We start from the raw sequence: 13,621 nt of genomic DNA, 5'->3' as shown, positions 1-13,621 counted from the left end.
GTGTTCTTGAGATATTGTGTTTTTAGACTGAAACATGTAAAACTGCAGCGCAAAATTTAGTAACTAAATCAAGTCTGTTTATTCTGAACGAGGTTTTCAGTGATTTTAAGGATGGTGTCAGAGCCAAACTTCATCTGTCTTTTTTTCAAAGACGTCCGTCCTCACTGTATGGTGTTGATGTACATCTCCACGTCTCTCATGTCTCCGTCACTCCAGTTGTTCTTGAAGCCCATGACCAAAGTGTTGGGCCTTAGGCGACCCAAACCGACCGCCTGGACATCAGAGAACACAGAAATGACAAATTAATCAGAAATATGGCATATTTCTAACTTTTTTGGTTTGGTATAAAAAGAAGCCAACTCGGATTTTTCTGATACCCCACAACAATTTAACATGTTAGCAAGGCAACAAAATCAAAATTATAACAGCGAATATAAATAAAATGTCATAACAACAACATGCACAGGAGAATATGAAATGTTTCTGCACAGTTTGAATTCTCAGAGCAGCTGTTTAACCCTTTTAAACCTGAGTAATTTCGCTTAGACGGCAACAAGCAACTAAACAAGACATTGCCCAAAAGTTAGCAAAAAAAGTTTTTAAAAAAAGGTACAAAAAATTACCAGAAAATATGCAAAAGTTTTTAAAAAATCTTAAAATCTTAAAAAAAGTATTTTTTTTACTCATTTTACTCATTTCTTGCAATTTGTGGGATGGCATGTTTTCCAAAAGAAATCAAATCAATTTCTTTATTTTGTAAAGGGTTAAAAAGCATGTGAAAGGCATCTGAACGCAGCACAAGAAAACTGATGTCGATCCAGGTTCCAAATGGTTGTAAAAAAAATAATATTAAAGTGAATAATAAAAGACCTGATCATATCTATTTTCAGTAAAAGGTTTGGACTTTGATACCTGCATGAGGAACTGCGCTCCGTGCCGCAGGTTATCGGAGAAAACGTGCGTGTAAAAGGCCTTGATCCGTTTCTTGTTGAGCCAGCGCTGACAGCGGGCGTGCTCCTGAGACAGCTCCTTCATGTTCGGCCGCCGGGTCACCTGAGAGCAGCACAGAGACACAGGTGAGGACAGGAAGAGACAAAAGACGAGATCACTATCACGCAGAAAACATTTCAGCAATGCAAAGCATGACAGACTGATGCTAATCTGTACGTACGATCCTGACGTGAGCGCAGACCATGAGGCCGACGTTCTTGGTGAAAGAGTGAACCAGCTGAAGCAGAGCGGGACGAGAGGTTGGATAACCGGCCATCACCAAACACTGCGGCCTGAAAAAAGAGATTTCACACGCTCACAACATCAAACTCAACTTGTAGTTTTGTGTCGGATGGAAATCACCAGATTCTTGTCAAATTAGAAAATTCTTTTTAGTTATTTTATTTTTAGTTTTGCCCAAATCTGTATTTGAAACCTGCCTTGTTTCATGTTTGAAATGTGAATGAAATAACCCGAAGCTGACCTGAAGTTTTTCACGTGGTCCTCGACTCCAGTGAGGTTCATACAGTGAGTCAGAGCCTGGTTGTAGATCAGAGCCTGAGTGGACGAGCCCCAGTTCACATCTGCAAGAAACAGCACAGACAGTCGAGCAGCTGGGTGATGGGCAGGCCTCTGCAGCATCACGCTATACCACAGTATATCGAAATACTGAAGGTATGTTTTTCACAATCTGGCGTTTTCGACACCATGTCCCGCTCTGCTGAAGCACGACTTCTCTAAGATGGAGAAGCACTTATCAACATCACGAAAAGTTGTGTGGAGTTTGGACTGAATGCAGCAGACTGTGAGAGGATCACCAACGGCATACGCCGAGCGGCCAGTCAGACCAGAGGGGAGGAACAAAACCGAAAGCACCGGACGAAGAGAAGGAGGAGAGCCCGCATCAGGGTGAGGTTGACCCGACTTGGACCGAGAGCTGCTCTTCTACCAAGACTCTTCCGGCTGATGTCCGCTCGCAGGAGAGTAAAGTGGATGAGATGTGATTGATGCTCATTCAGCAACAAATCAGAGATTTCTCTTCACACATCTTCACAGAGACATGGTTAACCCCTAACATCCCGGATCAAGCTGTTGCACTGGATGGGAAGACCTTGTTGGGAGCCATAAGGACACAGGACTTTGATGCAAATTTAAAAAATGCACTGCCTGAATTGTATGACGCCATCAGCAGCAACATGCCCAAACACCGGATGGATTTTCATAGTAGCTTCTGATTTTAATCAACTCATCCTTCAACTCCAAAGATGTAGCAGGATCACAGACAAATGTAATTTCACTTTTTAAACTTCCTCTTTCTATTAAACTCATTGTATGTAGTGCACAGCATGCACCACCAGAGCTCAGACTTCTGTCTGTACTGGCAGGATTTTTCTCTTAAAAACACTGATTAAACTCATACAGAAGCAATCCCTCTCAACCATCACTTATGATCCCCTCTCACTGTGTGGTGGTGTATTCACAGTACAGATAGCTAAATCTGCCATTTTTAATTTTTTTTCTTATTTTCTGAGTTCAGGACATTTATGAGATCATTGCCCAGGTGAGGCTGGCATTCAACTCTTTGGAAACAGAACAAATTAGCTTAATTTCTTTCAAAAACATGGAGCGACGAGCAATTTAACAAAAAAATCGCCCAAAGATGATCAAACTTGAGCTCAGCATGTCCTCACCAGGTTTCTTGTAGCTGACGTAGATGTAGAGAGCGAGGACGATGAGCAGAGTGACCAGAGCGGCCCACCAGTTGATGACGAACATCACCACGCAGCACAGGATCGCCCCGGCAAGAGACACCCACATGTTGTAGTACTTGAAGCTGGGACGCCACCCTGAGGGGACGGACGAGGACGAAACGTAAAGAGCGGCGCAGATATGAGCAAATAATCAAAGATTAGATACCAGGACACACGTTTTACCAAATGATCTCAAATACAAACGACATTTTGTAAACTAGACAAAATTTAAGGTTAACCGTTTTTTGGCAATACTGTCTTTGTTGTCTAACTTAAAGACGAGTAAATTTTATTTAAAAATATTTGTCATGACAAATGTCTGACAGAAACCTAAATCTCACAAATGTCCAGGACCACAAAGAACAGGGTCCCCACAGCTTAATGCACGTTAGATTTAAGACTTTGTAAGACTTTTTGAATGCCACTTTGAGTGACATTGAAGAGTTATTTTTTTGTTATAAAACAAAAAACATGAACCAGCATGGATTACTTAGGTTACGGGAATTTACCAAAATGTTCTTTAAATACTTTTTTTTTGGCTTTTTGTTTGTTTTGCATAAAATACACCAAACTTTGCATGCATACCCCCGCTGCTGTCCACATTTTGAGATTGTCATTTCTGTCATTAAAAAAAAATAAATCATAAAATTCTACCTCCCATGTCGAAGCATTTTAAGACTTTTTAAAGATTTTTTTTAACACATAAAAAAAATTAAGGTTGTATTTTTAGATTAATTAATTCAGGACTTCAAGAAAATACTTTTTAATGATCCTCAGGAACCCTGAAAGAAACGTATTATGATGCATATTTGACATTTTCATCTTGACTGTATTTCAGTCAACTCTGTTTTTATTAAATCCCAATTCAGGGCACTTATGAATAAATCTCATCAAATATAAAGACTAGACTGAATTAAACCGTGACTTCAGTTCGCAGAGTTTACCCGGAGAGTTGGCCAGAGAGGCGTGGAAGACGGAGAAGTTGATGAGAGCGTAGGAGGCCAGGAAGAAGTTGGAGATGATGGGAGCGATGATGTTCAGCTCCGCTGACAGACGACAAAAACGAGAAGGTTCAATCGTTAAGAAGCTTTAGCTCGAGTTGTGTCATTCAAAGAGGAAAAAATGAAAGTTTGCGTTCGGGGCCCACCGATGAGGATGAAGGCGAGGCCGATGCCGAAAGTCAGGACGTAACCGCGGAGAGGCTCGTTGTTCTTCCCATAACCCTTTGCAAACACGCTCAGGCCGGGATAGATGTTGTCCTTACACAGAGCCTGAAATCACAGCGTTTAAAACACGTGTGACGGTTTGTTGATTCACTTCAGAGGTGGAGATTTAAAAAAGCAGGTCTGTGGGGAACTTTGATGAATTTCAATATGAGAATATCAGATTTCATCCTTGATCTTGGTATTTACTTTAATTGCCTTTTTCTGGAGCTTTCAACCACACGTTGAAGTCTTCATCAGTGATGACAAATGAGCAAACTGATGAAGACCATGAGGTGCTACTGAAAGCTATGAAAAATGTAAGCAAGTCGACCTTAAATTCAAGTTTTTACTGACAACTATCATTTTTTTCAAATGAATTTATTATCTTTTTTCCGTTATATTATCTTTTATTTTTCATTGTTTGTCACTGGCTTTTATTATTCAACTTTTCATACAAATACTCATTCACTATGAAGTATTTACAGCTTGTGCTAATTCCAAAGTCATCCATTACCGACGCTTAGTCACTGACTTCAGTGCTTTTGTTGCATAAATTTAACTTCATGCTTTTGTTGCCCAATCTTAGCCACGTGTCTTTGTTGCCTAAATGTGATCACGTGCTTTTGTTGCTGAAACTTAATCACGTATTATTTTGTTGAGTAAGGATATAAACGTAAAAACCAGGTATTTTGCCGATGCTGTAAGTTTATATTTAAAAAGTTGTGGGCAAAATTTTACATTTCTTCTGAAAACCAAATGGAGCATCAGCAAAAAATGCAGAGGGATACCCAGCGCGTCATATTTAGATATGAACAGCGCCGACCAAACCACGATATCTGATAAGTGATGCTGTTATGGTTATCTAATAAATGTGCTATAATATTAATGTGATACAAAAGATGATTTAATAACATAATTAATAAGAGAACAATTCTGACCTGGAAGACTTTGGGCGCGCTGACCAGCGAGGCCAGAGCCGACGACAGAGTGGCTGAAAAAATCCCTGCGCTGATCAGAGGACCGAAGCCCGATACCAGACTCATCGCCTGGACAACACACACACACACACACACACACACACACACACACACACACACACACACACACACACAGCTTTAGGTTGACACTAACCCATTAAAAACCATTCAGAGGTAGAAAACAAATCACATAAAGTTGCACAGAATTGTGTCCCCACGCTGTCAGTGAAGACGATAAGACATTTAACAAAAAGAAGCGTTCATTCTTGTTTGTACTTAAACAAGCCAAATATTAGCCATAGCCATATTAACATCAACACCTACCAACGTCATGTGATGTCTGTCAGCATGAGACGACAACAAAAACACACACAGACGTTAGATTCACTCACTTCTGCTCTTTCAGATTTCAGTGAAGCAAATTTTAAACAGCAGAACTTAAAAAAAATAAAGTAAATGTTTGTCTGTTGTCACAGACGAGATTGTGCACAGTGTCAGCGATATCAGTGTCAGTGAGCTGTGTGTGTGTGTGAGCGTGCAAGCTTTGTGTGTGTGTGTGTGTGTGTGTGTGTGTGTGTGTGTGTGTAGGTGGATGCTGTCAATGCTCTCATTCAGCTTTGCCTCTAACCAGCCAGAAACCTTGTGACTCAAAACAACAGTCACTATTATCACTGCTGCACTTTGTTTGAGAACAGCTCCATGTCACGCACACACACACACACACACACACAGTGGAGACGTCTACATAACAGCATCAGAGCAGCAGTCTGACACGATTCACACTCGTGTTTAACAACCACAGATCAATCTGCAGGTGTTTTTTTAATGTGACAAACTTTTATTATTAGTAAATAATCTGGTCCCCAACAGGGTGCCGGGTGGGCCCCCAAACAATTTATAATTCACTGTAAAATAAAGTGGTTCACACTGGGAATCGTTTTTGCACTCTTAGTATACATAAGGTTCCAGAGTGCATTAAACAGCATCAAAATCGAGCTTGTTGATAAAAAAAAAAAAAATACAATGCCAGTGGAGGATCCCCCTCACCCCTCAACAGACGTCCTAGCTGAGACCCTAATGTCCAAAAATCCTTGAAATGTCCAAAGATCCTCAAAATGTAATAAACATGCTAAAATCCTAGGAATGTCTCACATTTACAAGAAACATCCCAAAATCTTTGAAATTTCCAAAAATCCTTGAAATGTCTTAAAATCCTGGAAAGTTCCTAAAATCATAAAAGTATCTCAAAATCAAAAAAATGCCCTAAAATCTTAAAAATGTCCTAAATCCTAGAACTGTCTCAAAATCTGAGAAACGTCCAAAAATTGTAAAACATGTCAAATAATCCTAGAAATGTTTTAAAATCCTAGAAATAACCTAAAGTCCAAGAAATGTCCTAAAATCTCAGAAATTTCTAAAAATGTCTCCAATTCCGAGAAATGTCTTAAAATCTTAGAAATGTCCAAAAATCCTTGAATCATTCCTAAATTCTAGAAACATCCTAAAATCCTAAAAACATCTCAAAATTCAAGAAATGTCAGGCTGCGGCCCTTGGCCAAACTGCTGCTCTTTGTGTGTCGCCGGCGGCGAACAGGACGGAGTCGTATCCTGACACGGCATCACTGTCAACGTGTGGGCTTCCACAGAAAACAACAGCTGTGGGTGTTTCGACGTCACGCTCGGCCAGTGTGTGTCGGCCTTTATGTAACACGCATTCCTGAGCTTCTCCGAGTGTTTTGAGCGAAACAAACAGTACGCGCCTAAATCTGATTGGTCATCATTTTTCTGCATTATCGAGCGTCCTGCACTGAGCGCGCGTCTGTTACCTGGAAGTCGTTCATCAGGCCGTACTGACAGCCTCCCTCCTTGCAGATGGAGAAGTCGTAGCCCAGCGTGCAGGCGGCGTCGGTGCAGTTTACCGTGTCGCTCACCGTGTCGTTGTGGTCGCCGGTGGCATCCCTGACGATGCAGGAGCCTGCAGGAGGAGAAATCAACACACTCAGACATGTTGCAACTACAGCAAAGTTCAATGGAGACTTGTTTCAGCCAACATGTCTCTCTCTTTGTCCTCTTTCTTTTTATTCATTTATTTATTTATTTATTTATTTATTTATTTATTTATTGGTTATATTCTGTTTGGTCGGAATACGAAAGCGCAATGCATTCACTTGAGAGAAAATGTATAAATACAAAAAGATTTTAAAATATTTTTTAAAATCTCTTAAATGTATATATATGTATTAGAATAAGTTACAGAACAAAGATGAGCATTTATTTTAGCACTTTCTTGAGGTTTTTTTTGTTGGTTTTTATTGATTTATTTACTGTAGAATCACCGTCACTGACAAACGCATCTTCACAGCTGTGTTTCCGTTTTTGTGACACGTGCGCATCAGATAAAAAGCTGTAGGCAACACCAGGTCTATGTGAATTTTAATTTTAGTAGATGAGTTAAAAATATCTACAAGTCTTGGAAAACTCAGCAAAAATGTATGCAGAATTGACTGAATTTACAGGTCGATGCTGTTAGTGATTGACCTCACAGTGAAATGTTACCTGCGGAGATGGCGACAGCCACGTAGGTGATTCCTGTGATGAGGATGGCCAGCAGCGTGCCTTTAGGGATCGCTGACTGAGGATCCTGAAGACGGAGACATGATGAGATTCAAGTTTATTTTCTGCTCATCCTCAAGCAGCTTTCAGACTTGATACCACCCTGAAATCACCGCTTCACTGATCTGTCTGCCGTTTATAGTAACATTAATCACTTCACCGAATCTTCTGAATCTTGAAATGCAGTTTACAGGATAATCGTCAGGGCTCAGGTCATCGGATGAAGCAGAGATATAAAGCTGTGTGTCATCTGCGTATCGATGGATGCAATGTTTGGGGATAATAAACCGGATGCATGCAAAAAAGGAAAAGGTTGAAGCTTAGGACTGAACCCTGGGGTATTCCTAAATAAATGTTTACTCATTTTCAACATGAACTTCCAAGAGAAGCAAGTGTCTTGATCTTCAGTTACAAACCAAAGTGAGTCCAGAACTGTGGCACAATTTTCTCTAACTGGGTAAGTGTACTGACCACTGATTCTTGCATTATTGCAGCAAGATGAGAGCTACAACCACTGGACTGTCAGCAAAAACTAAACTTTATTAGCATGATATTCATTTTAAGTTTCTCTTTTAATATTATTTAATGTATTCTTACTGATTTATTTCTTATAATTTTAATCTTTTCTCTCCGTCAAGCATAAATCTTACATGATAAGGGTGTCAAATATTATAAAATGCACTTAATGGAAGATGCAAAAGGGGAAAATTCACCGTGAGGTCTCCGGAGATGTTGGCTCCAGCCAGGATCCCGGTGGCTGCTGGGAAGAAAATGGCGAACACGGAGAAAAACGTCTCATCCTCTCTGAAGTCTGGACCCAGGTTCTCTAAGAAGATGGCAGCTGTAGGAGGAGAAACATATTGACTCGGGGACATTTTTGAATCGACCAAAAGTTTGGATAAAACCGAGAGTGCGGACTGACAGTGGTAGCCGAAGAATCCTTTGGGCTCTTTGCTTTCTGACACCATGAAGCTTCCTATGAAGTAATTCGCGATGGCTGCCAGCAGGATCACCAGGAGGACAATCTGAGCCTGGTGGACAGAGACAGAGACAAAGACAGAAATGAGGACAGACGCTTTGATATTTTGAGTTTTGCAGATGAATTACTCTCTAACAAGCAAAACCTGCTGATGTGTTCAAATCTGGTGAGCTAATTTACACCTGCAGAGAATATCTGACTGTTATTCATTTGCACGGATTATTTTCGGTAACTTTTTTTGAAGACCGCTTCTGTAATGCATTATTATGGTAATCGTTGTGAATTATAATGTGCTCATAATGCTTTTAACTATACTCATAAACACACATAACGCTTAGCACTATATCAACAGTGACTATATCAATGATTTTTAAGCGGCAAGTGTCAATATTAATAAATGGTATTTACACACAAAATTGAGTCATGGTCATAGCGCCACCTACTGGCAACAGGAAATGACATGTTTTATACTTTGATGTGTTTCTCACAGACTGATCACATTCTGCCACAGTCAGCTTAAAGAATCAATCAGAAATGTTTTATCTTTTGTCATGACAGAAGATTGTCTTGGACATCGAAGTTGGTAATAAAAGCTTAAAGTCCTTGATGATGCCTCCTTGTGAACATTATAAGATTTTGTTGAACACAGTTGCCATGGCGAATAGGGAGTTATTGTAACTTGACTAAACATCACTGCGCCACCTACTGGCATCAGGAAGTAAGCCTTGTGAAATAATTATTATTTGATATACAAGACATTTACATGGTTTCATCTACAAATGATACAAGATGATGCACAATAATTGTGTTCTCCAGCGCCACATAGTGGCAACAGGAAGTGGTACAACATGTGAAAAGCTCACTCCAAGGCCCCAACTCTGCATGCATCTGACTTTTTTTTTTTTTTTTTGCTTCTAGTAATTTTCTTGTAACCTTCTGGTAACACGTTTTGGGTCATTTCTTGCTTAGTTGCTCAGTTGCTCATTGCATCTTTCCATGTTTTTGAAAGAAATCGAGCCAATTTGTTTAGGTTTCAAATGGTTAATAATGTTGTTGCAGTGCAGTTTTTTTCTATTTAAATTCAATATTTTATTCTTCATTTATATTAACTGTTTTGCACCAAAACACAGTCAGATTCCTTGTATCTGTAAATGTACTTGGCAATAAAACCGGATCCTGATCCTGATTATATTTATTCCGCATGTTGTCGAGAATCCTCCTTATTTATAGACCAGAGCAGCACCAAGTATGAGTATGCAGAAGTTGGTTTCCCAGTCGTACTTTGGCTTCCCACTCCATCCCAGCTACAGAGATTCCCAGCAGCAGGATGACGGTAAGAGTCCCGACGATTCGAATGTCGTTCAGCTCATCGGTCATCAGAGCATCAACGTCCTGCAGCCAACAACCAGAGCAGGGACGAAATCAGAATCCATGTTCAATAGAAAGACATAGATAGATGTTTAAATGTTTATACCAAAGTATTTCTCACATTAAGCATCTCAACGACTGTCTCTGCGAAGCCCACAACATACATGGCCACGGCCACGGCGTTGGCGAAGGCGAAAATGAGCCCGATGGAGCCTCCGAACTCCGGCCCCAGGCTCCTGGAGATCAGGTAGTACGCTCCGCCTGGACAGCAGGAAGACAATACAAGTCTGAGCCTCTAAAGTCTGTTGCTGAATGCAAATGTTTTTGTACAGCGATTTAGTGTTTTTTAATAGGAGACATTTTAAACATTAAAAGCTCGTGTAAAGTTGGTGTCTCACCTCCTCGTACGAAGCCATTGGTTGCTATGGCAGAGGTAGACAGACCAGTGATGGTGGTGACCAGAGTGGCCATCAGAATGATCGCAATGGTCAGTCCTGTCACACGTAAACACGTTTAGAAAAAAAAAGTGAAGATTTTAATGAAATAACTGATATCCGATCAATCACTCCGAACAATCACAGTAGCTAACCATGTTGACACATTTGCCCGTCATTACACGGGTTTTCATTACTGATTTGTGCAAAACTGAAGCGTTATTTTTCAAATGCTGATAAAACACATTTGAATGGGGAAAAGATAGAGTCTCATGTTTTAATGGTATCTGCCACATTAAAGGCCCACATATACTGAGAAAAGCCTCATTCTGATTGGCTGGTCTGGAGGAGACAGAGCTCACACGTTTCCTAAAATAAAATAAAATTTGATTTATTTATACGTACCGATTCCAGCCTGTCCGACAATCCAGGACATTCGGATAAAAAGCATCACACCCCAAATATTCAGCATGCAACGGATCTGCAAAACACACACACACACACACACACACACACACACACACACACACAGGCAAAACTGCAGTGGGAAAACTTACAGTAAACTTACAGATTACAGTAACCCTCAGGGCCCGCTTTAATATTGCACACATTTATATCACTCTGTGAGTGAAATGCACATCAGTCCTGATCATAAATATCAAACATTCATTATTTTTCAGAATTTCAACCCTTTAAATGCCAGGTTTTTCTCATGGTGACGACATGAAAAAAGAAATTGTGAATAAAGTACATGCTAATAAGATTTTTATTAATTAATTTATTTTTTGTAGCTGCTGACAGTCTGGGATATGTCAGTGTGTGAGTGTAGCTGCTGACAGTCTGGGATATGTCAGTGTGTGAGTGTAGCTGCTGACAGTCTGGGATATGTCAGTGATCAGCAGCTACATTGACTGTGACAGGTCACCTAGTGGAAATAGCATGTATTTCCTCCACATGCCAAATATGGTCAAAATGACCTCATCAGGTGGAAAATAGTCAAAATGACAAATTCAGAGTCAAAAGCCCAGAATGACACCCAGAAATAATACAAGTCCTATTTTTCTGCTTTGATGGCTGTGGGATCAAAAATGTCAGTTTGAATGGGTTTCAATGGAGCATTTTTGGACCTGAACAGTCTGAATGTAACTATTTAGTTTCCACAGTGTATTTTAGACTTATTGTAGGAGCTGAGCTGCAAATTCACTGATTACACTCAAATACACAATCTGGACTACATTTAGGACACATGCATCAACACACACACAATTATCACAACATGAATGAAAAGCGCATAAAATGCACCAAACAGTCCTTAAGGGTTAAAAATCACAGGAAAAAAAACAGAGAAATGCTCCTTTAACGTCTCTTCATGAAAACATCACTAACCAAAACTCCTTTGACCCAACCAAACTTGACAGTTCCTCCTTTCGCCTCCTTTGCTGCCAAAGCCGCCGCCGCCTCCTCAGCCGCTGATGGCTCCTCCCCATTGGCCAGACCGTCCTCAAACGGCTCCTGACAGCCAATCACAGCCCAGATAGAGAAGTTAGTAAACGAATCAACAGAAAATCAAAAAAAAATGTGTCAAAATGTGTGGCTTTATGTGATTAATCAAATTAAAATCACAAACATTTCTTGGTTATGAAATATTAAACGTTTGAGTATAAAAATGTTGAATTATAAATGAAATATATTGATTTTGCTTTGTTAACTTGTGATGAGCATTTGCTATTTTTTGACATTTTAAAAGTGTCTATTCTCAATTATTAATTTACTTAACATTCATTTAAGATTTTTTTTTTTTAATCTATTTTAAGTAAACAGAGCAACATGCTGATTATTATTCTCCTCAAATTAAATTTCAGAGTTATCACCTCAGAGTCTCTGTTTCACTTCAGATTCACAGGTGAATATGTGAAAGTGTCCAGTGAGCTTTTTTTCCAGGTCACTTCTTGAATTTTTTTGTCAAATTTTCTTCTTTCTTTTTCTTTTGATGCTCACGACCTTCTTCAAATGTTTTTGAATAAATAAAGAATTTTTTCCAAGATCTCAAAAGGTTGAAATTAATAATTTGTTAGTGTTTCTTATCTTTGCTGAGCAATAGTTTTGTGCAAAAAGAATAATAGATGCCATAATAGATGCTTGTTCCAAAGAGTTTTGGGATTTAAGCAAACAAAAGCCCGAGGTTTGCAGAAATGTACAATGCCAGAATTTTCCTGTGGAGACTCTGCGTGCGAGACAACAAAAAAGAGACGCAAAACCAGCACAAAGTGCCTCAGGTGGCGGGGCCTTTTGCATGTCTGTGCCCGGGGGCCAGTTGCATTACGATACGCAAGTGCGTACTTATAACACAAACTACACAATTAGTCATTTCACCTTTGGAGTCGTTGCACAGAGATCTCAAACATCATCCAGCGTCCTGCTGTCACAATACTGTAACTATCAGTGTACAATGTGCGTCTATGTCACAGCTACCTATGTGTGTGAGGAGTGGGAGCGCGGCGAGGGATGCCTGCAGGGTCATGAGAGGCAGCATTGTGTGTATGTGTGTGTGCATGTGTGTGTGTGTGTGTGTGTGTGTGTGTGTGTGTGTGTGTGTTGGGGTCATGCCTCCAGTGATGTCACTCAGCCCACTCGGAGTCGCTCTGATGGGAGTGAAGGGAATGTTTCTGAAATAAAATGACGTCTTTCAGGTGGATAAGAAGGAAATGATGACGGTGGATCAAGTAAAAAAAAAACCTTAAAAAATAAAAAAAAATCTGCAGAATTTAAAGGGACTTACAGTTTGCTTAATACCATATCCCCTTCACTAAAATATTCCTGCAAGTGTTATTTAGTTATTTAGTTACATTTTCATCTAAACTTTTTTTTAGATCAGCCATGTTATTCTTATTATCATAACAGTTATGTTACTGTAAATACAGTAAGTACATTCCACACATAATACTTCTATTAATACTTCAATTTTGAATGCAGTCTTTTACTCCTAATAATGCTTTTTAGCTGCTTTAACCCTTTGACACCTGGTGTGACATCACTTCTATGGTTTGATTTCTTTCAAAAACTTGGAAAAAGGCAATGAGCAACTTAGTAAGAAATGTTTAAGAAATTACAAAAAACAAATGTAGTTTTTTTTACTTTCTTTTCCTTAAAAAAATACTTTTCTTTTCATATTTCTTACTAATTTCTTATCGTTTTTTGGGTCATTTATTCTTTCATTGCTCATTGCCTTTTTTCTATGTGTTCGAAAGAAATGCAGCCAATTTGCTCAGGTTTCAAGGGGTTAAAATAATGTTACAGAAAATAT

The 13,621-nt window shown here is 39.5% G+C and overlaps 1 protein-coding gene across 1 annotated transcript in view; it reads right to left on the bottom strand.

Annotated features, from left to right (window-relative positions):
- Positions 1-161: 161 nt before the first annotated feature.
- The window catches only part of LOC121944785 (solute carrier family 12 member 2), a 14,507-nt gene continuing 1,047 nt past the window's right edge, over positions 162-13,621 (bottom strand). The window contains exons 2-18 of the mRNA XM_042488680.1: positions 11,704-11,829; positions 10,723-10,798; positions 10,282-10,377; positions 10,005-10,144; positions 9,797-9,907; positions 8,459-8,567; positions 8,250-8,377; positions 7,480-7,564; positions 6,750-6,898; positions 4,885-4,992; positions 3,889-4,012; positions 3,686-3,787; positions 2,682-2,837; positions 1,475-1,574; positions 1,172-1,283; positions 913-1,053; positions 162-272 (exon numbers count right to left, since the gene is read on the bottom strand). Coding sequence (XP_042344614.1) covers positions 162-272; positions 913-1,053; positions 1,172-1,283; positions 1,475-1,574; positions 2,682-2,837; positions 3,686-3,787; positions 3,889-4,012; positions 4,885-4,992; positions 6,750-6,898; positions 7,480-7,564; positions 8,250-8,377; positions 8,459-8,567; positions 9,797-9,907; positions 10,005-10,144; positions 10,282-10,377; positions 10,723-10,798; positions 11,704-11,829 — 1,974 coding nt within the window. The remainder of the gene's footprint in view (positions 273-912; positions 1,054-1,171; positions 1,284-1,474; positions 1,575-2,681; positions 2,838-3,685; positions 3,788-3,888; positions 4,013-4,884; positions 4,993-6,749; positions 6,899-7,479; positions 7,565-8,249; positions 8,378-8,458; positions 8,568-9,796; positions 9,908-10,004; positions 10,145-10,281; positions 10,378-10,722; positions 10,799-11,703; positions 11,830-13,621) is intronic.

This window comes from Plectropomus leopardus, chromosome 6, assembly GCF_008729295.1.
Source record: "Plectropomus leopardus isolate mb chromosome 6, YSFRI_Pleo_2.0, whole genome shotgun sequence".
Taxonomy (NCBI): Eukaryota; Metazoa; Chordata; class Actinopteri; order Perciformes; family Serranidae; genus Plectropomus; species Plectropomus leopardus.
This window is presented reverse-complemented; position numbering and strand designations above follow the sequence as displayed.